This window comes from Tiliqua scincoides, chromosome 4 (assembly GCF_035046505.1).
Source record: "Tiliqua scincoides isolate rTilSci1 chromosome 4, rTilSci1.hap2, whole genome shotgun sequence".
Lineage (NCBI taxonomy): Eukaryota > Metazoa > Chordata > Lepidosauria > Squamata > Scincidae > Tiliqua > Tiliqua scincoides.
Window position 1 is genome coordinate 75980313 of NC_089824.1, and position 25519 is coordinate 76005831.

The 25519-nt window shown below is 41.3% G+C and overlaps 1 protein-coding gene across 1 annotated transcript in view; it reads left to right on the forward strand.

Moving 5' to 3' along the window:
- Positions 1-25519, forward strand: part of JARID2 (jumonji and AT-rich interaction domain containing 2) — a 217727-nt gene that overhangs the window by 105704 nt on the left and 86504 nt on the right. Inside the window, exons 2-3 of the mRNA XM_066624063.1 lie at positions 5549-5684; positions 25323-25464. Coding sequence (XP_066480160.1) covers positions 5549-5684; positions 25323-25464 — 278 coding nt within the window. The remainder of the gene's footprint in view (positions 1-5548; positions 5685-25322; positions 25465-25519) is intronic.

Below are 25519 nucleotides of genomic sequence, written 5' to 3' on the forward strand. Positions count from 1 at the left end.
TGTTGACATTTTTACTGTGCCCCCAACTCCTTGACAAACTACTTGTGAAACTGTGCTCTAATGTGTTGTAGTGTCTAAGGCTGAAATCCTGTACACATTTTCCTGGGAGTAAATCCAATTGAACACAGTGGGACTTACTTCTGAGTAAACCTGTGTAGGATTGTGCTGACCTCTGACCAGAATGTGTGATATTCAAATATCAACCACAGAATAATCAGATTCCAGGTGTCTTAGTCATCCTTCCTCTCTATCTGCAATACAGAGAAGATGGTATTGATTGGCTTTATATAGCACTTCCCAAACTTACCTGGCCAGAGACTCCGTTCCCCAGAACTCAAAACCTGGAAGTAAATGACATGTTTCATGTCACATAATGATGTCACTGCTACTAACTTCTGGGTTCAGAGGTCTGCAGCTACCCTACAAATGGTGGTAAGATGCTCTGAATGGGAGGGTGTGCCTTCCTAAGCACACATAAATTGAGAGTGGGAGAGCTGCCTGCCACGCTGAGCCTCCTGACACCATTGGGAGGGTTGTGCTGCAGTCTCACTACCATGTGGGGGGCATCCCACAATGCCCCAGTGAGTGCTTCATAACACCCCAGGGCACTGTTTGGGAGCCTCTGACTCTATAGATCTAGTGCTTTCTTGACTGTGATAGTACAAGATAACAAACACTTTGAATATTCTGAAGAGCTATAAACATTCTAAGCAGTATTGTTAGTAATATGACATGAAGCTATGCTGCTCCAAACAAAGAAGCTAAAAAATGTTCCCACTGGGCATGCTCAACCCGTTTATTCAGTGTGTGCCGTGACAAACTTTTTTGAGAGAGGTGATTTGAACATTGCTTTAATGTTGTTGGGAGTAGTTCTGCCCTCTTAAGACCTGGCACAAGAAATGGGGTCAGAAGGTGCTTTCCTGGGAGATCTCCAGGAGCAGACCTGGAAAACTGCCAGACCAACTGAGTCATACATCCTCTAAGTATTGCCATCCTTATGAACTCTCTTCAAATAAAATAATCGCTACTGTCAAGCTGTTTACATCCAGTAAAACAAATAGCCTCCCATCTTTTCTAGAGGCTCTTTGTTACATTGAACTCTGACTTTTGTTTGTCAAAGGCTAGACTTGAGAACCTGGAAATCTGCTGTAGCTCCGTGACTGAATGGCAAGCCAAGATATTCTCAGTTGAAATCTTTCTTCTGTCCTGTACTCTGTAGTTACTCTAACACCATCCGCTTGTCTCTCAATTTCACCTGTCCACATCTGGAACGTTAGGATAGTTACACTTGCTTACATTACAGGATAGTTGTAAGTATTACAGAGATAACGTGCTTTCTGACTTGTCTGTATGCTGTATAAATGTGAATATAGAACCTGTGGCTCTTTTTAGTACTTCAGCACAGGGTTGCCCAAACCCCTGCCCAGGGGGCCTTTTTCGGCCCTCTTGGACCCCCAGTCTGGCCCACAGGGAGCCCCCAGTCTCCAGTGAGCCTCTGTCCTGCTGGAGCCTGCATTGGTCTGATGTGACTGCTCTCAGAGCAAGGGCCGACTGGTCGATCTCTTGTGCAAGCTACGGGATAAGGGCTCCCTCCACTGCTTGGTGTTTCATATCTGTGAAGCAGCAGTGGCAGCAAAGGAAAGGCTGATCTTGCTTTATGCAAGACCTTTTATAGGCCTGGAGCTGTCATGACACCTTCATTCATATAAGTTCCATCTCTAATATGTTCATTTATGTAAATTTATTCCAATTTTAAATGTAAATTAAATCATTTTTTTTCCTGGCCCTGACACAATGTAAGAGAGATGATGTGGTCCTCCTGACATACCAGGGGTGTCCAAACCTTTTATCATAGCAGCATACTGCCATGTTGCCGAGATCCTAACCTTTTTATTTGGCTTCATGAAGCCAGCAATACACAAATGAAGTATATTTAACACTACCCAAGTGGGAAAACAGAGTATTAGAACTGTGAGTATGAAGATATAAAATGATTATGAAATTCATTAATTTTTGGAGGGAGATTGTGCTAGATGAGATTAACTCCATGTGTATAATGAATAGTCTTTATCTTTTAAAATCCACCAAGCTCAGCAATTGCATCTTCCATTGTCTACAGAAGGAAAGAAGGCCTAACATTTTCTCCTCCTATTTCAGCTTTTTGAAATAGATTTTATGACAACTGTAGGTTGTCCAAAACCAAAGCAACAGTATGTCACAGTATTCTCCTTTTTAGGGTCATTTGTGTTATCAGTGATTTTCAGTCTTTTTCATCTCACAACACACTGATAAGGCACTAAAATTATCAGGGCACACCACCCTCTTTTTGGGGGGGACAATTGCCAAAGGCACACTACCTTGACAGTGAGGAGCTTACATTCCCCAATGCCCTATTAATAAATGACACCCCCCCCAAAAATTCCCACAGCACACCTGCAGATCATTCATGGCACATCAGTGTGCCATTGCTTACAGGTTGAAAATTGTTGCATTAGATCAGGGATGCCCAAACCCTGGCCCTGGGGCCACTTGCGGCCCTCGAGGATTCCCAGTCTGGCCCTCTGGGAGCCCTCAGTCTCCAGTGAGCTCTGGCACTCCAGAGACTTGCTGGAGCCCACACTGACCCGACGCACCTGCTGTCAGCATGACGGCCAACTGCTCGATCTCTCGTGAGTTGTGGGTCGAGGGGTCCCTCCACTGGTTGTTTCACATCTGTGATGCAGCAGTGGCAGCAAAGGAAAGGCCGGCCTTGCTTTGTGCTAGGCCTTTTATAGGCCATGAGCTATGGCAAGTCCGTTGTTCATTCATATAAGTTTGACCTTTAATGTATTCATTTATGTAAATTTATTCAAATTTGAAATGTAAATTAACTTTCTTTTCCTGGCCCCAGATGCAGTGTCAAAGAGATGATGTGGAAAAGTTTGGACACCCCTGCATTAGATTGTTGACAGTGATGTCCCACAAGGTGTTCTTACTTTTCATAGGTCACTAACTTGTCTGATCAGTGTCTGTCAGGAATAATGGAAAGATTAATCCCATGTGAATGTTTCACTTTGCCAGTGAAATAATACAAATGGTAGATTTCCCCCCCTTCACATCCTAATTAATTAGATTTTAGGTCAGTTAATTAGATTGTAGTGTTTTTGTTTTCAAGTGAAATTCTAAATGCATCAGATCTTGAATATTCTAGTATTCTTATGCTTTTATTTCCTTTCAGGCCTAGGGAAAAAAGCAGCTTTCATTGATTTGCAAACTTTTATGAAGACACTGTCCTTGGAGCAATCAACACCCTGATCTCCTGATCCTTCTTCCCCCATCCCTCTTGTATCTTGTCTAAATTTAGACTTTGGGCATTTCAGCAGAGGCTTGTTGTTTTATTTTAACTTACTGAGAAATATCTAGTAGTTTTCAAGCATTACACAGTTTTAATAAGGAAACTATGTGATATTAGAGAGGACCTTTTCCCAGGAACATTATCACACTGCAACAGCCGAGAACTATTTGGAGTAGTTGTTATTTTAGATGTTCTTTCTGTAGAGCAGTGGTTCTCAAACCTTTAGCACTGGGACCCACTTTTTAGAATGAGTATCTGTCAGGACCCACCAGAAGTGATGCCATGACTTGGAAGTGCATCAAGCAGGAAAATTTTTAACAATAATAGGCTGCAATCCTACCCACTCTTACCCAGGAGTAAGTCTCATTTACTATCATTTTTAAAAGCATATACAGCCGGTTAAAAGAACAGATCTATAACATTTCCCCAAATGCAGTCACATGCCATGGTAGTATCAAGTCTAATATATTAAAAATAAAATATTGAAATGAATGGGGACCCACCTGAAATTGGCTCGTGACCCACCTAGTAGGTCCTGACCCACAGTTTGAGAAACACTGCTGTAGAGTATTGGGGGAATTTAAACCAGAGCACCAGATCCATTTAAATAGTGGTTTGTTTCCATTTGAATGAGTGTTGAGGAAAAATCAGAACTTGGGTTTTTTGTATAGGGATTCAGGCTTAAGGAGGAGCACTGCCATGTTACTCTGTTGTAAGCCCTTCTGAATTCCATGTGGGGAGAGAGATACTTCACTTGCTCAGCAGAAAGGGAATGACACCCGTGGTGTGTTCAGAGGCATTGTTGGCATATCCGTACTGGAATGAGTCACAAATTACTGGACCTGTAATATGTGCATGTCAAAGGTGCTGCTTTGATAGTTTTGTGCATGTGGATGGTGAGGAGTTTGGGAGGTGAAGAGGATATCTGTGGGCTTCAGAGGATATAAGAGGACTTCAGTGAGCATATGCTTCATGTTCAAAGCAATCTAGGCAAAATTTTCTGTTGTTGCAGTGTGGTAGTGCCCCCCCCCCCCGGTGTGTAAAGATGATATTCTTCCAAATAGCTAACTTTGCTTTGCTATCTCTACTATTTTCCTTTTGCCCTAGTCATGTAATCTGTCATGATCTGAAAGCAAACATTTGTACTTGGTATTCAGCAGCATGTTTTCAGCTCCAAGCATCCGCAGTGTCTCTGGGTTACCCAAATAAATTTACTTTAAAAAAAATACTAATCTCATTGACCGTACCTGTAATGCAGTGTATAAATGTTCTTGGCCTCTGGAATGGATCACTGATACTGGTGTTTTGGTTTTTCATTGAACTGTAGCAGTGAGTTGGGTTATGCTTTCCAAAATGAAAGTCATCCAAAAAACTCTGATCTTTTCACTTGGCAGTCATGTGGCCACTGAGAAACTTTGAGGCAAGGAATTGGTTGGGGGAACAAAAATGAGCAAGATCTGGAACATAAAAAGCAAGATATAAAATAGTGGTATGTTGGCTATCTAGCCACAGTCTCTTGGATCCAGAGGTGCTTCAGACATGATATTATCATTTACACAGGTGAGGTGTCATGTGACCGTGTCTATTTTGCCACATGTGTGCACTTTGAGAAGCAAGTGCCAATCATATTTTTGAGAATGGCAGGCAGTACCAGAAACCTTTATCATGGCAATTAGAAAGAAACCACTGAAGAAGGCAGTTTTAGGAGGGGCAGGTGGAAAACTTTACTAATAGAAAGAGGGAAACTATTTTAGAAAGAAAGAGGAACTTGAAAGAAGATATGAAGGTGACAGTAGGAGAAGATGAGAAGGGAAAGCAAAGGCTTTAAAATAAAGTGAAAAGGGCATGTAAAAGCCTGTACAGGTACAGGCTTTAAAATAAAGTGAAAAGGGCATGTAAAAAGAATCTCGTAGAATGTGCTTGAAACACATGTGCTAGAAACTGGAAGCCACGTAGATTTTGTGTCCGGTGACTTGATAATTACTTCACAACTTTGGTTCAAGAAAATGTGTTCTCAGTTTTGTGCGCTTCACTTTATTTCTTTGTTTGGTTTTATCTGCCTTTCCTCCAAGAAATCTTGCAATGCTATGTTAGCTTTAAAGGAACCCTGAAAGTGTATCTGCTCTTTAAACTTGAGATCTGCTGTGGTAGGTCCTTTACTGAAAATAAACGTCTTTAAAAATGTTTAATCTTTTATTTCTCTTGCCCTAACAGGACGATAGTGATGGGATTCCCTGGTCAGAAGAAAGGGTGGTCCGGAAAGTCCTTTACTTATCACTAAAGGAATTCAAGAATGCACAGAAGAGGCAACATGGTGATGGTATTAATGGGAGTCTCAAAGGTGTGAATGGTAAGTCTCTTTTCAGCCCCCTACCTCCAAAAAAGGTCCGAGTGCAGCATTTGAGTCTCAATGGAAGTTCTTTGGTACCTGCTTTTTCCCTCTGATTTTCTGTTGTGTACAGCACAGCCCAGATGCTTGAGCTATCTGGGTGTTCCCCCCCCCCCCCGAACATGCTTTCTATGTATTTGAGAACTTTCTGAAAATCTAATGAGTTTAGCTTAGTATGGCCAGCACTTGCGATGATCAAAAGCTGAATGGGGAGGTCTTTCCCTTGGTTTAAGGGAAACTGCAGCATGTGTTATGGAATGCTTGGTGAGGAGGATTTTTATTGTACACGCATGCAGTTGGAAATCCCGGGAAGCAGTAGAATAGCAGCGGTCTCCTCATGGATGAGAATGTTGACTACCCTTGCAGCTGTATTACCACCATAGTAAGTTGCTTCTTAAATGGCTGTCTGTATTTATCCACACTATCTGTTGCGTGTGCAATAAAGTTGTCGCCCTCAAACCACATAAAGATCAGGTAGCATATTTTGAAGTGAGCTTTTTCTGAAATTTTTCTCTCTATGCAGTGGAGCATTTCATAGAACATAGGAAGCTTCCTTTTCCTGAGTCAGATTATTGGTCCATCTTAGCTCAGTGTTGTCTACACTAGTGCTTCTCAAACTATCTGATGTGGGGTATGCCTGAGATTATTATAGTATTTATATATTATTACGAATATGGAATATGGGAGGATAAGTGTGTGCAACTCAGTTGTCTTTATCTCTTAAGGGATGCTGAGGAATAGGACAGAAAATTATTAAAATGTTTGAATTATCTTACATTATTAAAATGTAAGAAAATAATGCTTACATTCTCAGATCTGTGGGTTCAGGGTCTTATATCTGAAACAGTGGAATGCACATGCACTTGTGCTTTTCTTGTGAAGTAGTACTATGTAACCTCTTGAATTTATACGTGATTCAGCCAGTGAGCTACATTTCAATTTGAGTGACCAGATGTCCACCTAATAGTATGTTTGTACATAGTTAAGTATGTATTATAGTGTCGTGGTATAAATATCAATATGTACTTCTGAAAACAATATAATTTAATATTGTTAGCTTTACCACACCCCATTTGTATATGCTGTAATCCAGCCCCAACCCAGGATCTTGGCTAGCCCTCCATTCACATATTACATGCTCCCTTTTGTTTTTTCACCTACCTATCAACTTTCCGGTGATGACAGTCTATTTACACCAACTATACAAACCCAGTCTAGGAGGGCCTTTATGCTATCAAGGTGCAATATCATCCCTTCAGCCTTGTTAACAGCTTGGTACCTAAACCAGACAGACTCTGCCCCTCTGGATGGAAACGTGGCAACGCTTGAACATGTGATGTTATCCTGCCCTCTACATCAAGCCGCACACCAGAAGTTTCTTGCCTCTATGCTTGCTAACCTCAGGGGATGGGCTGATGCGGCCATTCTCCATGCTGTTCTGTTGATGTGCTGAGCTCCAGAGAAACAGGCTCAAATTATAATTCTGATGAATGCATTGTAGTTGAGTAACCTAAGAATGTTTATATGCCTGATCCAACTATTTGCTGCTGTATTGTGTTTAAAGCTGCTGAATGTTTCTGCCTCTGTATGTATTACTGGTTAGGGTTGTTGTTATTGCTTTTTAGGCCAATAAAGGTTCCATACAAGTATGTTAATAAGATTAAAGTCTGTACAGAATCTGCTTTCACATACAAATGGTGATAGTAGACCAGCCAGTAAGTTTGTCAGCTAAGGTTGAAATTCTATACCCATTTTTCCCATTGAATACAGTAGAATTTACTTCTGAGTACATATACGTAGGATACAGTCAGAATTTGAGCACCTGTGGCTCACCTTCAGGTGCATAGTGTCCCAGAGATTTCCAGCTGCAACATATGACACGGTTAGCATCGAAACCCAAACTGCCAAGTGTGGTTCAGTGCTAAAGCAAGAAGTAAGGTCTCTTCAGCATAAACCCTGGTGACTATACTGTGTAGTCATCGTAACACATGAAAACTGAGCACTGCAGCCCATCATAAGAAGATCTGTAGAAAGGCCAAAGATTTTAAACAATTAGAAATAAAACTTGTTCCTGCTTATAATAGCTCAGAAGAATGTAGGAGAATATTTTTGTTTCTTTGTTTTTCTGTGGACAATATATAGTTTTGGGTTGTGACTGAGGCCCGACCAACCAATAGGATTGAGAGAGAGAAAGCAATAAGAAATACGTTCAAGCAGTCTGGCCTCTTTTTTTCCTCTCTAACTTAGTCTGACAGTGCAGAATCTTTGCTTGGTTAAAGTTGCACCCCTCCACATGGGCAGCCTCCCTCTTTTCTGACTCATCAAGTCTTTTCTGTCATCAGGTTGAGAGTCAGGTGGAACTCAGTCTTCTGCCTCTTTCTCAGTTGCTACCTCCTTCTCTCCTTACACAGTGGCCACTCTTCTCTGGTCTCTCAGACTGAGTAGAACCAGCAGCACTCTCATGTTGGAACCAGCCAGGAGAAAGGGAGAAGCTCCTTTCCCAAGTGCCTTAGACTTGCCAAGGACCAGCAGCTAACAGCTCTGCTGACCGTATTTTGAGAAGCACTGATCTACACTACCTGGCAGTGGCTCTCCAGAGAGACAGGGGACTTTCTCAGCTCTACCAGGGATTGGGACCTTCTGCATCAAAAATACGTGCTGTATTACTGAGCTACTGTCCACCCTGCCACTATATGTTACTCCGGATTCTGGATTATCTTGTTTAGCTTTTCTTTGACAACCATAATGGTTAATTTGGACATGTCTGAAATGTTCCTAAAGATTGCCCTAACTGCTTCTTTACTAATATATTAAAACAGTAGCTGGCAACTTGCATAGACTGTCTGTACCTGTATGTGACATCAGTTTTTAGCAAATTGTATGTCACCACTTGCTCATCGAGAAGCTCAGTGTTTATTAATAAAAGTACAAGTGTGTGGGTTATGCAGCCACAGGCTGCCTACCGTACTGCGTTATGCAGTCAATTTACAGAATCTCCCATCTGATAAAGACATTCCTTATGATTTCTGAATCCTGTATTAAAATGAAATGCCAATCTGAAATGTATTCCTCTTTCAGTAGCAAGCCACTCTAGTACAAGTACACAGAAAAGCTTTGGCGTTCTGTTTTCTATCACATCTGTGCTCAGTTGATCTGTCGAATTGCTTCTTTAGGAAAGTTTTTTATTCTGTTGTGGAGGTTTTCGATAAACTAAAGGGAGGAGGAATGATCTTGAAGACATGATGTGCACTGAATGTCCAACTCTGCACTGGAAAGCTTTGAGAGAGTGCCAGTTTACACAGCATGACTGAGAGAAACTTGGGCACTATAAAATCTCAAAGTAGTTTCAGTGGGAAAACGAGTTAATCCAGTTTTCATTCTTGGAACAGCTAGCACAAAAGGAAGTACATCCAAAACTCTAAATTCTGCCACCAGTGAAACAAAATTTTTTAGTATATGTGCTGCTGAAGCGAGCACTTGACTTGACTTGAAACAAAAAATCTATTTTTTCTCCAGATTTCACAAGCTATCAAAATCTGTGCAGATTTACTTATTTTGCATAACTTGGTTAGTTTTGCATGGTTTAGTCTGATGAGTAAATTATAATTTTGTGTGTGTGGGGGGGGGGTTCCTCCAGTAGCGAAACCAGAGGGGGGCAGATTTGTAAGTGCTACACAGCTCAGAAACTTGCCATGTAAGTTGCCCCTCCCCTTTGCTCTCTGGGCCATTCCAAGGAACAAAAGCAATGTGGAGACTTGTCCTGCGCATTGATTTTGCCTCTGGCCAGGCTCCAAGAGGGAGCAACTCTACACAGCAAAGCTTTGGAGCCTTGCAGCACTTAAAGCTCTATCCCCCCCTCCCCCCGCTCTGCTACTGAGGTTTTCTATTCTACCTTGGAAGAAATGAGCAATAAAAAATGTAAACCGGCCTATTTAAATATTTTTATTTCTTTCACGTGTTTGTTTTTTGCAGAGAAGTGTAATGGGTTGGTAAAATCTATTGATTAAGAACATGAGAACAGCCCCGCTGGATCAGGCCATAGGCCCATGTAGTCCTGCTTCCTTTATCTCACAGCAGCCCACCAAATGCCCCAGGGAGCACACCAGGTAACAAGAGACCTGCATCCTGGTGCCCTCCCCTGCATTGGCATAATCAGTGTGCCAATTTGGACAAACTCCAGAAATTTAAATTATAACTGGCAGCAAGGGGGTGCATATTCTGCATTGTGATAAAGTCTGACTCCTATATCTTAGAAACCTAAGTTTTGTGCCAAAGAAAGCTCAACTGTCCAGCGCATACAAACTATGCAAATAAAGTATATTTAGATTTGCTAGTTTTGCACAATTGTAGTCACGTAAAGGACTTGCTCTGCAATTGTAGTTCCCCTTTCCATGACCATCCCTTTTGGTTTATGAGATTTCAGTAGAGATTGTGTGTGGGGGGCGGGGGGCAGAGAGTGTTACCTAGCTTAAGAAATGCAGGAAACGGAATTATGCGCCATTACCAAATTTAGTGCTTTGCCAAATGTATTCAGCCTAACTTGTAGTCCTCAAAAGTTAAGCTGTAACTTTTAAAGTTAATGGTACATGATATGATGGGTCAGCATGATGATTTCTAGGTAGTTCATAGTCTGAACAGCTGTTTCTAGGGTGAGTTTGATGAGTCACTTTAAAAGCACTTTTATAGACCTATTTACTAAGAAGTAATTTCTGCTTTTAAGATGAGTAGTAGAAACAGATTACACATTTGTATGTTTTGTTTAAATAAGTTTGTACGGACAGTAGTTCCCATGGAATTGCCACTGGGTTGGTTCACTTTTGAATGGCAAAGTGCAGTTTAAGTGACAAAGAAAGTAACTTTTGAATCAGAGGGTGCAAGGGGAGGTGACAGTAGTGCTTGGACTTTGAGGTGGAAGCTAGGGGCTCTTAATAAAACCCACACACCCCAGTCTTACTGCCCCATTTGTCACCAAATATTTATTTGATTTGTATTCCGCCTTTCTCCCCGAAGGGCACCCAAGGCGGCAAATAATCAAATTTGCAAATTATTTGCAAATAAGCAAATAATCCCCACTGTAGTGTTCTGGAAACAGCAGTTAAAGAGCCCATTGCAAAAGATAAAGGGGCTGTCTGCTCTGCCCCCATAATTTGAGCACTGAGAGAGATTGTTGCTATGATGCTTGTTTGCACAGACCATGGTTTGACATTATGTCTGAACCAAGCCAATGCACTTTTGCCAGCTCTAGTTGTTAGAAAGGATAGGATTTAGGGTCCAATCCTGAACACCATGTGCTGGCTCAATGCCAGCGTGCACTGTCGCAAACATGCCATAAGGCATGCTTGCAGCAGTTAGCGCCGGTCCAGTGCCAGAGAAGGCTTGGATTGGCTGGCACTGGTTAGAGGCCAGCTGGCTGCCACCTGGTGCTCTGTGCAAAATATCAGGCAGTAGAGTGGTGAGTGGAGGTGTGGAGGGAGGCGTTTCGCAGGAGGGCGGGTGAAGGAGTGGGGCGGGAGGAGGGCAGGACTGGTAGAGCTTAGCTCTGCCAGATCCAAAACCCCACATCGGGCCTCCTAGTCTGACATGGGGTTTCTTTGTTTAGCTGTCGCACCATTGGGTGGACCCATTGCGGGACCACTTCCCTTACATCCCTTAGGAAGGGGGGGGCGAATGTTCCCCTAAGGAAGCATCGGAAGCCACCTATGGCTACCTAAACAACCATAGGATGCAAAGGCAGCCATTTCAGCGCTGCTGCATCCTTGTACACCAGGCAGCACAGGATTGGGCTGTTAGTAAGCAGATGAGTTAGCTGAGCTATATATTTGTTCTAGTAGATATTTGCTATATTGCTTCTGGATATTCACAGGGTATAGAATGACCGATATCCTGTTACTTCAATGTGCCTTTGTTCATTTTGTTTCTCTTCTGCCATGTGGGAACATTAAAATCAAAAGAGGATATTTCTGTGCGCTGTCAGGAAACCCTTTGTAGCATTCAGTGGGGGCCTTTCTAACTCTGGGAAACAGGATAACACATCAGCAGACCCAAAGGAAACCTGCACTATAATTTTGAATGTTACTATTCCAGCGAAAATTTTAGTAAGTCTAGGATTTGGGATCATGATAATCAGTTTTTCAGAAGTCTCTTTGTAAAAGAGAATTCCATTCTCATGGGAAATAGCTTTCTATTTAATGTTGCTATAGGCAAAGAACACAGCTGTGAAATTGAAAACATAGAACATCAGTATCTCTGGATTATATTCATGAGGTCATATTTCATATCTTACCGTATAAAAAAGGTGCTGTTCTTAAAAACATGTTGCTATCACTTTGGTTAGACAGCAGATACACCTAGATGTTTAGTACGGATCAGGGCCAGCCTGCCCTGAAGATGCTGATCCTCTTCAGGAAGAGGACTAGGGCAGTGGCAGCCCACTCTTCTTCCAGCAGTACTGGAGGGAGGGGTAAAGCCTGAGTTGTGCATTCCCCCCCCTCCCGCATTGGATTGTGTCCATGAGAAATTTGTTTTCCTGGATAGTCTCACTATAAAGCAATAGTCTTTTTTTTCTGCTTGATGTATGCTGTTTATTTTCCATGTTGATGCCTTGTTCTTCTGGCCCTCACAGTGTGTCTGAACCCGATGCTAGGGCTTATTGAACAAATGATGACTAACAAGTGTACTCTGCCTGACCAGAACTCAGCCAAGCCCAAGATGTACAGACTAGACTGCCTGAATACCTTGATGAAATAATAAACTCTGATAGGGAAACAAAATCTTATTGCTATGGGGAAATATCAATTTCAGGTGTAAAGATTATCCCTTTCTTCTGGAATTAAGAAAAACAGGAGTTAAAATGTGAAAATCTTCTTAAGATATATAGAGAAAATAAATGGATTCATCAAGGAAACACAAAGTTTTCCTTTTAAAAGCTATAGGGTGTGCATATGTTTTTCATTAAGCTTTTGTTTGATCCACCAACTGCTGAATTTCCCATTGAATTTGTGGTTTATGCATTTTGTTAGCAGATTATTTAATGGTTTATACAGGTAAAAAAATCCCAGTTCCACAGGCACTTACTAAGGTACTCTCCTAAGAAGCTAAACAGAGCCTCCATGGATGTAGAATTTATGTGGATAAGGCTTTATGGGTGGAGGGAGTTTGGAGGTTTTGTTTTGAATTGCTGTGCTTAGCAGAGGATTAAATCTGTTGTCAGATAATGCTTCTACTGAAGGGTCAGCACCCCATTACTGGGTCATGTGTTACTGCTGTAAGAGGGCTCTTCAGAGCATGTGTCACATTGGAAAAAAAATATTTCTTGAGTCTGTCTGGAGGGGTGCCCGTGCTTCAGGCAAAAGCCATGAAGGGCTATTCTGAATGACATGCATTAGAATAGCAAATGAGGTTGCACAACTGGAAATATGCCACTACTTTTGCTTTTCATAGTTGGATTTTTGAGCTCTCTGAGTATGCACCAACATTCATGTAGCCATGCTTGTGTGTTTAGAGAATTTCAGGCTTCTCAGTTTTCCCTGCACATCTTTGTTCGTTTTAAAACTGGAATTGGCTAGTTTTGTGTTCACATTTTTCCTCTCTGGCTCTTTGTCACTAATTCCAGGATAGCCACTTTCAATGAGATGACTTCAGATTAGATGGGCCAAAGAGTACTGTCAAGATGTGAAATGCAAACACGATCATCTTACTGTTTTGATTCTTTAGTGTGTGAAATTGAACTGTGCGTCCTTTTTTGAGTGCATGAGATTGGCCTCATTCATTTGATGCCCACATGCCTTTCCTTGAACTGGTACTGCATGCTATGCCTGCTGGGCTAAATTGACACTACTTAGTACTTTCCAGCATTCTGCACAGCCTTGGCAAAGAATTGTATACAGCACTATAAATTTAATCCCTACTGAGATCTTTTGCAGAAGATCTCAATTTCTGTTGCAGGAGGTCTTTTAGCTGATCACTGTGGTCTTCAGGGGTGCTGAGGAGGTAACATGTTGGGCTCTGAAGAAACACAGTTTTATTTGAAAATGCCTCCCAAAGTGGATTTCTGCTTCCTCTTTAGGGGAATAAGTGCAGCACCCCTGTTGGCTGTGACTTCTTAAATTTATTTTTTACATTTTTTATACCACCCTTCCTCCAAGGAGCTCAGGATGGTGTGCCTAGTTCCTTCCCTCCTTTTGACCTCACAATGACCCTGTAAGGTAGGTGAGGCAGTGAGGGAGTGAGGTCACCTAGGAAGTTTCATAGCTGATCAAGGATTTCAATGTGGATCTTCCAGGTCTAAGGCCAACTTCTGAACCACTACACCGTCCTGGCTGCCTAGGATGCTTTCAAAGCTTTCTAAGATGTTTGTGTTACTTTATCTTGCAGTGTGCACCACAAATTATGTTTTAGAATGTCATTACTCTACAGCGGATTATAGGGGAGGGGCTGAACTTTTAAACACTTCCTAACTATTCCAGTACAAATGTAGTCTAACCAAGCTCTGCATTTGTGCACTGTAGCTGGATAGAAAGAATTGCCTTTGTTTTGTTTCAGGTTATTTTACCTAGTATTAGAAACAGTATTTCCTTACCTCTTCCATTCTTCTTCATGTGAGTGGGAGGGAGAATCAAAACATTACCACAGTGGTGTAGAAGCTGCTTTCTTTTGGTTTCTCTTCATACTGCACAAGCAATAGGTACTTAAAGGAGACATGTGGACAAGGTCAGTTATGCAATTCTTTCATTGACATGGAAAGAAGCTATAGGGAAACTCTTCTGCCATTGTGGAAATGTATGAGAAACTTGAGCAGTGGAGTATATTTTCATAGGCATTCTTCATATACAGAGAACCATGGCTAAGACATTAGGTTAGCTTATCAAGTTTGAATTCCTTTGTGTCTTATCTCTTTTTTTTTTTTTAGAACATTGTATATCCTCACTTTCCACCAGAGACCCTTGAGTACTTAACAGTACAAAATATCAACGTTTTAAAACTGCTTACTTGAATATAAAACTGCCACTCTCACACAAATTTTAAACAGCCAAGAAAATTCTGATGCAGCAAACAAAAAATAATTTGGACCAAACAGTTCCTTTAGAAGCTGCATTGTAGCTGCTAGTCAGAAGGTGAACAGTACGGATACCATAGAGACCTTCTGAAGTTTTTAGAATTACTCAAGGCAATCAAAAACCCTTTCTAGCCCCAAAGTGATGTGTATATTTTTTAATTTGTGTGTGCAGGTGCTACAAGTTCTAATTTTATTCCAAGGCTAGAGTTGCTGCCCTAGCTGCAATGCTTGAACAGCTCCAGGCAATGGTTTGGGAGGTGAACTTAGACCTGGAAGATCCAGGTTTGAATCCCACCTCAACCACAAAGCTTCCTGGGTGACCTTGGGCCAGTCACTTTCTCTCAGCCTCACCTACCTCACAGGGTTGTTGTGAGGGCAAAAGGAGGGGAGCAGATGTGTACACCGCCCTGAGCTCCTTGGAGGAAAGGTGGTATAAAAATGTGAAAAATAAAAATAAAATAAAAAATATTATGCAAAAGTGACATCTCTTGATCTGCTGATGCCTGTAGTCCATTTTCTCCCTTCCTCTTGACCTCATATTTTATTTGATTGATTGTCAGTGTGATGTTGCACTTGGGCTTTGGCTGTGAATGTCAAAGTTCATTGCCCTCTCAGACCCATTCACTGGGTCACCTTGGGACAGTTGCATGCACTTGGCCTAGCCTACCTCTCAGAGTTGTTGTTTGGATCTGGAGAAACAACTGCTGAGGGGAGAAGCCAATAAGTGGTGGTCATTTCAAGTGAAGTGGGCCTTAAACAATTAAACAAATGTTTGATCTGTTTTACTGAGACAAAATAGCAATAGTTTTATCAGATTTATCTATCAGTATTCAATATACCAAAGTAACATAAAATGGAATAACATATTTGGTTGCTTGACTGTGTAACAATTTTGGACCAGGATGTATGTAATCAGAGGGACAAAGCTGCTTTCCTTAAACCACATGATTAAACCAATTCCATTTTGGTGACTTCTTTCTTTTGACAGTTTGACAAAATCAGCTTGCGCTGTAATGTCATGCATGCTTAACTTCCATAGTAACGATGTGTATCTACATATTTAAAATCTCTTCTGTTCATTCACAGAGACTGTAAAAGCTGAGGCCTAACACTTTTTGGCTTGACAACAGCAGAAGAGCATATGCATGCTAGGAGTATCAGTTTAATGTCCAGTGGCTTGTCATATGATAAGGCCAATGGTTACTTGTGGTGGTTACAAGGAGCAGCCCAATGTGGTGTTGTCAGCTGAGTTCATTCGTGCAATTCATTATATAAAGGAGATAAAGGGTGCACACAGAATGTACCAGATCACACTGAAGAGCATTCAGTGAGATCTTTGACATAAGTTTTCCAGTGCATCACATGAGTTCACCTCTTAAATACCAATGACTTACTGTCTAATGCCTAACAAAAAAGGAGGTATCAAAGTTCTGAAATACTTGTGATTCTCCAGCAGATCCTGGCAGTTGTAATTTGGAAAGATGCTCTTCTACCTTTCTGGAAATTCATCTGTGATTTATATGTGTGCACATGTTCTCATACCCAGAAGTATATATAGAAAGCTGAAACCCTATATCTGGTTTTCCATGCTTGTTATTTGAGATTTTTAAAAATGTTGAATATTTTTCCAAATAGATGCAGATATTTATACCAAGTTACTTTTTTTTACGTATTGCATTTGTATCTTCCCCTTTTTACAAGAATTTAGGGTAGGCATTGATTCTTCCCCCTCCCTGCCCCCATTTTATTCTCACAGCAAGCCTGTGAGGTAGGTTAGACTGGGAGATGAAAAGAGATAAAGGTCACGTGACTGGAAAATAGGAAAACATGGCTATAATTGAGAAGGGGTAGAAAAGTTTAAGAACTCTGTAATGTTTTGTGTTTTCCAAAGGATTTTATTATCACTTTACGAAAAAAATATTGTACACTTTTGTATTCATAAAAAGTATAACATGACCCCTAGCTTAAGTAATTAGTTGGAGTTTAATTCATGGTGTTAGAGTTGACAGATGACAGCAGCTAGCAGGCCCTGGATCAACCCATTTCCTAAAGGAGTGGCTTCCCCTCTGTTGTTGCCAACCTGGAGGGTGATGGGAAAAACACCTGCTTTGGTAGCACTACAATTTTGTGATGGTAATGATAATTAGGACCTTGGTTCTAACCCTTCTGGCAAACCTAGCTACTGACCAATGTTGTAGCAGGTATTTGTTAACATTATAGCTAGGTTAAACTAATTTCTTTCTACAAGTGTAGCCTGTACTAAAAAATATTTTCCAAATACAACCTCTTAAAGTTGAGGGATCTGGTTGGAATGTGTGCAAAAACCATTACTTAAAACCACGTTTGGCTATGATCTGAAAATGTACACTTTGGAAAAACAATAAAATGTTTACGCTGTAATCCTACATACATTTACCTGGGAATAAGTCCTATTGAACTCAGTAGGACTGAACAGCCTGGCAAAGTATTGCCATGTTAATATATTACTGCAGTTAAACTCTGCAGAAGAGCTGTAGTTTGTCTAGCCAGTGAAGGACAAGATTTTTCTCTGGGATACAATCATTTAAGTTGTTTAACAGTATTTGGTTGTCATATGTGCTGGTCAGTATAAATACTACATAGCAGTAGGTCTTGCCTGTTTGTGCTAGAGAACTGAGCTGAAAATATTGTTGCATCTATTTTCCTCTTCCTATCCCATCTAGTGTGATGGATTGAAGTGTGCAGAAATCATCACCATGTTTCTTTCTCTAAGAGAGAATAGAAACCCTGCATTCTCAGTGCCATCTGATGGATATAAAAAGTGATTTTCTGTAAGCCTTTTCTAGAGGGGAAAGCAATGCCTTTCTCAAGGGAACTTCTTTTAGCTATTATTTTGAACGCTATCTCATTGTGTTCCTTTGTCAGATTGTTCCACTGATGAAGGGCCCAAAGGCCTACTGTTAGCAGTAGAGCTCATTCTCCCCCCTTACTTGTTTCAAAATCCCTCTCGTCTCATGCCATACCATTATCTCTTACGATTCAAAATATCTCAGTGCTTACTGCATAAATCTTGTCCTTTTGTCTATTGAAAAGAGGGCCATTTTTAATTAAAATTGTGAAAACTGCTCTTTACATATATTTGTAATAGAGCCTTACTAGTCTTTGTGTGTGTGTGTGTGTGTGTGTGTGAGAGAGAGAGAGAGGGAGAGAGAGAGAGAGAGATTAGATTATTTCTAATTGGAAAAGACAAATTTAAATTATTTAATTAAATAGTTGCACTTAGTCCAATTCATTTGGTAGAACTGAGTGATAGAGCTCTTCCTAGATCTTACCACTTTAGGCTGCAAAAGTAGGAATTGGATAATTTCATCACAGTCTTCTTTCTTTGCAACTGTGTGACAGACAGGTCAGGAGATGCGGACATGATTTCTCCATGCAGCTGTTAAAAGTCTTAGGTGTCCTCTTGTCATAACTGAGCTGTCAACTCCCAATTAAATTTCCTAGAGAGCCCCACTCTGTATCATTTCAGGAGGGATGATGAAAGCTCTATTTTCTGCTTGATTTGATAATGGTTTTTAGTAATTTAGGCTGTACTTTGATATTTATGGTAGCCGTGAGGAATGTCTCCTTTTAGAGAAAAATGTAGGATAGACTTTTAAAAGAAAGTAAACCCAAGATAAGAGGACATCATCTACTCTCAGTAGGGTTTGGCAACTAGACGCGAGAACATTTTTTAAAAATTGCAGATGTATATGAGGGGAAAATGAGAAGAAAAAGAATATATGGCAGGATACTTTTCACCTCACAACTGTATAGCAGTGTGCTATTTTGGACCATCCTTTCTTTGAAGGGTGAGACACTATTTTTCCCCCTTTTTGGATGAAATGGTTGTTTCTGTTGCTTGTGCTTTGTAACAAGTCCAGCATTCTCTGCTGTGTCTGTGAATATGAGGAAAGTTTCCTTCCTTTTTCAGTTGTTTCTTTTTGTTGTTGTTGTTCTTTAAAAAAACACAACTTTAAAAAAAAAAAGTTTAACCAGGGATGGGCATTCAACTTGTGTTGACTCAACTTGAGTCACACAAAAACCCTGACTCAGCTTGCAACTCAGGGCCAGTGACTTGAAAAAATGTCAGAACTTGTAATGATTCAAGTCCTGACTCTCTTCAGTGTGTGACTGTTCTTTCATACTTACACACCCTACCAGCATCTTCCCCTTTTCTGTACATTTTTGTTCAAGAACTCGTGACTCAAAATGACTGAGACTCACAACTTGAAGAACTTGAAATCAGAGATCTGCGGTATGTTCTGGACTAGTCAGGCATAGCACATGAGTCTAGTGACCCGGAAGAGATGTAATGGTGCCACCATCAACATGTCCCCCCCCTCGGTCTGCACTCTGCTTGTTCTCTATCTTACTCCTTTCTACAGATCCTACCTCCTTTTTCAAATTCTCTCTCTCTCTCCACTCCCCCCACCAAAGAGGTCAGGCTCTCTTTGCCAGCCAGGCAATGCACAATCAGAGATGTGCACAGAGTCTCTTTACCAATTGCCAGTGCCCAGTAAAACACAGCATGTTTGCTCTCTCTCCTCCTCCCTCCCTTAGTCTGCACATGCTCCATCTTACTGCTTTCTACAGATTTTTATCTCCCTTTTAAAATTATCTCTCTCTCTCTCTCTCTCTCTCTTTCTCTCTGGGTGTTATCAGCCTCTCTGTCTCAGTGTTGCCAGCCAGGTGTCATCCATTGAAATGCCTTCTGTCTCAGACTGAAGGCATTGGGAAGCAAAACCAAAGTATGACTTACCCCTTTCAACCTATTACAGAGCTCTCCCTGCAGGATCATGTGTCCCCCCCCCCCATTTGTATTAAGCACATGGTGACAGAGTGGCACTGGCACAGTCTCAGTGCTGTAGAAGGAAAGCATGCCTCCTGTACTGGCTTTACTGAAACTGGGTGCTTTTGTGCAGGCATGCTGTCTTTCTTCATTTTCTTCGACTGTGAGCTGAGACACAGCTCTGCCTGTTGCCTCTGATGACAACACAAGTAGCTTTCCCTGCTGGCTTTACTTGGACTGGAGTCCCTGTCTGTTTTGTCCCTTGCCAGTCACCATAGGGACTGAAGAGATTGATTGGCAGCTCCCCTCCATATTTTGTGTGTGTGTGTTCCTTTAAATGGACTGAGCTGAAGGTGGAGCAAAACAGAGCAGCTTTGGAAGAGGGAAAGGTTTTTTTTGTTGTTTTTTTAAACTTGTTGGGTCCTTTCCTCTTTTCCCCCTTTGCTGGGCTAGGTGAGGCTGTGCCTCTTCTTCCACCCCTGACTACACATCACTGCTTGAAATGTTTTCAAGTCAGGTCGTAACAAACGTGTGCTGTGACGTGCAACTTGACTTGTGACTTAAGCTTAGTAACTTGGGCACTGGGTCCAACAGGCTAGTGTTCAACCAGCCTTGAACAGGAGCCCAGTTTGAAGTTCTTGGGAGGCAGAATGTTCCAGGGGAAAGAAAACGGGCACCTTTTTTCTTCTCCCCTCCTGAAACCTTTATCAATTCCTTTATGCATCCATATTTTAGCAAAAGAAGCATAGATTTAAACAGATAATACAAAATAAAGCTTTCCCTTGTAGTTTCCTCTACTGTGCTATATAGAGCTAATGGGCTCAGTTTTGGACCTGAAAAACAACTCCAAACCTGAGTGCTTTATTTCTATTAATCAGAGGGAAGGGGGCTCTGGATAGCAGGAAAGGGAAAAAATGTTCTTTTACCCATTTCTGCCCAGCCCACTGGTGTACCCATTTGATCCCTGTTGCATATATGCAACATATATGTCACTACTGTTTTCATCACAAAAAGTCTTCTTCAGGCTTGATGTTCAAAGGAAATGATAAAAATGCATGTATTTGGATCCAAATCTTGTGTGAGGCATCTACTTAGTACAGCAGCCACTTGTGCCACTGAAAAACCTTTTCTTGCTTATTGATGACTCTTGGAAACAGCATGGGATGGGGTGTGGCAGACTGTAGGGCAGCAATTTTCAACCTTTTTCATCTCATGGCACACTGACAAGGAACCAAAATTTTCAAGGCACACCATCAGGTTTTTGACAATTGACAAGGCACACCATGCTGCCAGTGGTGACCTCACATCCCTATTGGCCCTAATAATAAATGACCTTCCCTCAAATTCCGGTGGCACACCTGTGGACCACTCGTGGCACACCAGTGTGCCACAGCACAGTGGTTGAAAATGGCTGCTGTAGGGTAAGGAAGTTCTTTTTTTCCCCTGTTCTTTTTTTTTTACCTGTGTTTTTTTTTCTTGCCATATTCCCACCACCTCATCTACATTTTCTCAGGGGCAACTTTTCAGGAGTGCAAGGACCTACTGTGGAACATCAGAAGCTCCCTTATACCAAGTCAGACCTTTGATTCTTTTAGCTTAGTATTGTCAATACGGACTAACAGTAGCTCTTGGAAGTTTCAGAGACAGCAATTCTCAGCCCAATCTGGAGATGGTAGGCATGAACCTGCGGCATGTTTGTCTTGCAGTGCAGGTACTCTACAGCAAAGCATGTAGATGTGCTTGCTCAGTGTCTCAGCTTTTGCAAGATCTGGGTCCAGCCCTGCTTGCTGCTCAGCCCTGCCCTTCAGGCACCATGTTAATTAGATTATGGTTAGGTAATGCTGAGGCATTCAAGTTACAAAATTCATCTAGAGACAGAGTAAATGAGATATCTGTGTTGCCTTTGGCAATACAGTATAATAACCCCAGAGCAAGGCGTTTTCATTTTACAAGTAAAACCTCCAGTATCATTTTGGTTCCACTGAAACCTTGGAAGACATAGAGCAAAGCATAGTAAAGACACTAATTTACTTTTTCGAGAGGAATACTGTATATATTCTCTTCTGTTTCAAAGAGATAAATTGTTTAGCTTAGTGAGGCTAGGGATTTGGAGCAGGGAGAGAACTTGTTTTCCAAATACAAGTGAGCTGACAACCAAAAGGGCACACTTCCCATAACTGGGTTTTCAGTGTGGCAGTTCTCCAGAACAAATATTACTTTTGAAAAAAATAAGCATAGTTCTGTCATAATGGTTACCTAACTAACTAGAGGGCCTCAATTATATGCTTAATTTTGAGTTCCCTGGAGTTGCAAACTGTAAATTTAATCAACAGCCTTTAAACAAATGCATAAGGAAATAATAAGGATTTAACCTAAAGTTTGTGTGGAATATTTTCCGCAAGATAGAATGACTTTTCAGAATCACTGAGATAATTGTGAATAGTTTTCAGTTCCATGAAAAGAGAATTGGTATAATGGGTTGCAGTGAAAGCGTTTGTGGCTGTGATTATCTTTTTTTTTTAAAAAAAAAGGTTTAGCAAGAGGAGTTTAAATGAAAGGGGGGAGTCTTCATGATAATTTGTTTTGTGCTTTAAATCTACCTCATAGTCTGATTAGTAGGAACAAATCAAAACAGTGGTTTCTGTTTGGTTTTTTATTTTTGCTTTGCAGCTCTGGTGGAAAAGAGAACTAACCTAGAATATAATCTTTTTTATTTTTATTAAAAGGGGAAATGTATGCTTCTGTTTTTAGACTTTTAAAAAAATGTTTTAAAAAAAACCCAGCACAGATGTTGTAGCCAATATGTACAAGCTTTTGACTCAAAAAGAACTGTAGTGTACTGGCGTCTAAAATGAATGACTTAAGTATAGACTTTGAGGGACAGGGAAGTGGTGGGATGGAGCCCTTGATTCAGGTTGTCTGCTAGACTGCAGTCCAAAGTTCTAAAATATCTGAGCAAAATAAGAAACACTGCTTTCTCAGAATTGAAAATTTAGCATTGAGTTGATTGGAAGTGGCAAAGTGGGAAGCATTCATCCTTCCCCCATCTTCCTCAGTGGATAGTGGTTTAGCTTTCAGGCCTGCTTACCGTCAGGGTTGTTTGTGATTTGTGGTTAAATGCTACTTGGCAAAACCCTGAAAAATAACAAATGCTTGTGCTGAAAACAGAAGGAAGGTTGCCTGTGAAGGAAGTGCTACAGACAGTTGGTTTATGGTAGTCTAGCTGTAAATGATTTCTCTTTGTGGTTATCCCATTCATTCACCTGATGAACTGGGCTTTCTTTGGCTTCCTGAAGTGAGCAAGACTATATTTTGGTGTTGTCTCGCTCACTTTCAAAGGAACTTAACCATGTTGCTCAACAGGATGACATCACAGTTCAGCATGGGCAAGAAGAACTTTCAGTGTTGCAATGTTGCCTCTTCCCCAAGGAAGCTAGTATCATTTTGTGAAACATGGGTAGGTGACAAAGTATATTGAGGATTTTGCTTGGTAGATGCCATGTACTATCGGAGAACTCTAGTATGTGCACCTCAGAGTTAAGGTAATCCCCAGTCTCACTTGGGGCTGCTAAGGTTTGAGTGCCTGATACCATTATGACTACATGTAGTTGTGAGGTAATCTAAATTGCACCATTTAGAGCATTGACATTGGCTCAATAATTTTTTTTTTCACCAATTCTACCACTTTTTATTATATCTTCTCCAGTGGGATTTTCATGTCCGTCTTAGTCCTTACAAGTGGGTAGCTCCTCCCTCTCAGGTAGGCAGGCCAGAGTCTTTTGTTCCTCCTGAGGGGAGGGGCTGCATGGACTCCCCAGACTGGCCTAGCCTTTTGGCCAAGCCGGACGGAGTCGGTTCAGCTCTGCTAAACCCCCCACCGAGAACTCAGGGAAGGACCTTTTCTCATCCCCCCCCCTCCCAGTTTCAGCAGACTATCTTGCCTGCTGTTTCTTGCCTCCCCGGTTCCTACAGCAGGGAGTGTGAGGTAAAATCCTCCTCACCTTCTGACAAGATGATAAAGATGATTGAACTATGCAAAGCTAGCTCAACCATGTATGAGCTGATGGCAGTTGTTTTCCATTGTTACTTCAGATACTGTGGCGTCCTAAGCCTAGAGGCAGGGAATGGAAGAAGGCAGAACAATTAATAATTACAATGTGTAGGGATAATCTCTGGTATATGTTTGTATATACAGTCACCAATCTTTAAAATTATATTGAAGAATACTTTGAAGCCATGGAGAACAGAGAAATCTCCAAGATGCGACTGAAATTCATATGGAAATTTTATCTTTAAACATTCTTTGTTAAATATTAAGCATTTCATTCAAGTCTTGGGTCAAATCTTAATTTGTTTCTTCTGTATGAGAAAGTAGGAAAAAAGTGCAGATTTTAACCTTGTTCTGTAATGTTTAATTCAAGTCATGACTGTTGTCACCTAACAAATCTACAGTATGCTTCATTGTACTTGGGGCCTATGTAATTTTTGTACCCTGTTATTTGGGGGCTAATTAAAAAAGAAATATAAGTTGTCACATCTAGTTTGACTCTTAGAGGACAAACCATGAACAAGAGAGACTCCAAATCTCTGTCATGAACTTATTAGATGCTAGTAGCCTTCAGGAGGTAGTGTGTCTTTTTAAGGACTCCACAGTGGTGGAATCAATGTTTTAGTATTAACAAATTGGGCTCTAAGAGTATTCTCTTCTATCCCCCCCCCCCACTGATGCAGTGGTGCCAAAATGGCTACTGCTGCATCCTGCACAGGGCATTTGCAGAGGTCTCCTCTTGGTAAGGAACCAATTGTTCTCTTACCTGGGGGTAAGCCTCTGTGGCCTGGGGGATGGGTCTGCTCAGACCTGCGCTAGCAAAATAGCTTGTGCAGGTCTGCATGGACCCACGCTGCAGGATTAGATCTAGGTAGGGAGTTAGGATTTGATAGTTGTTGCTGAAACTACCCCTTTCCCAGACACAATCTGACCACCCCCCACCCTGTTGCTTCCCTGTTCTGCTGTCCCCCACTCCATCACTCGCTATTTCACCCTCTCCTGTTCCCATTCTGCCTTCTTCCACCCCTCTTTTCTCCCTTTCCAACTTACCTTTGGCAGCAGGCAGCTCTGGATCTGCTGATGCCAGATGGAAGGCTCTTGCCTTCCCAGCAGTGTCCACAGTAGCACACTACTGAGCAAGCTGTTGGAAGTGCCTTTTACGACTGGCGCTGACTGCTTTACAGGAGTCAGAGCCAGTGGAAGTGGTGCGCCTGCATCACCCAGCTCAGGTAAGGGCTGGTCTCTTAGTGACCCTGAGGAAAGGTGAGGGCAAAACACATTGCATGAATGCCTATTGACAATAAACACCCTTTGTTCTGAGCACATATCTGAGGCTTTGCCACCTCTTTTCTACCCATCAGCAAACCACTTTGTCTCAGCCTGTATTCTATTAGGGAACAGTTGTTGGAAGAGTTGCTGAAAGGATTACTGAGATAAAATATGTGAAATGTAGTAAGCATCTAAGAAAAGTGATATATAAGTATGCAGTAGTATACCTTAGTAATACAGTTATTCACCAATCAGTATTACTTGAACTGCTAGGATAGGATAATTTCCTACAATTATGACTTCAGCAGCAAAAGGAAAGAATTTTTAATGTTATTGCAATGAATTTACTGCTAGTCCTGTAGTTGTTTGCAGGCTGGGTGTTCACCTTCAACCGTTTTTGTCTGTCTTAATTTACAGGACTCCTTAGCAGTGGCCAGTCTAAAGGACTACGACCAGGATCTGAACAGCTAGAGAATGAGAAGGATGATGCATCACAGGTGTCCTCAACTAGCAATGATATTAGTTCATCAGATTTTGAAGAAGGCCCATCAAGGAAAAGGTTAGATTCTCCTAAATTCTAATAATCTGTAGGATCTAATGGTGCAATCCATGTA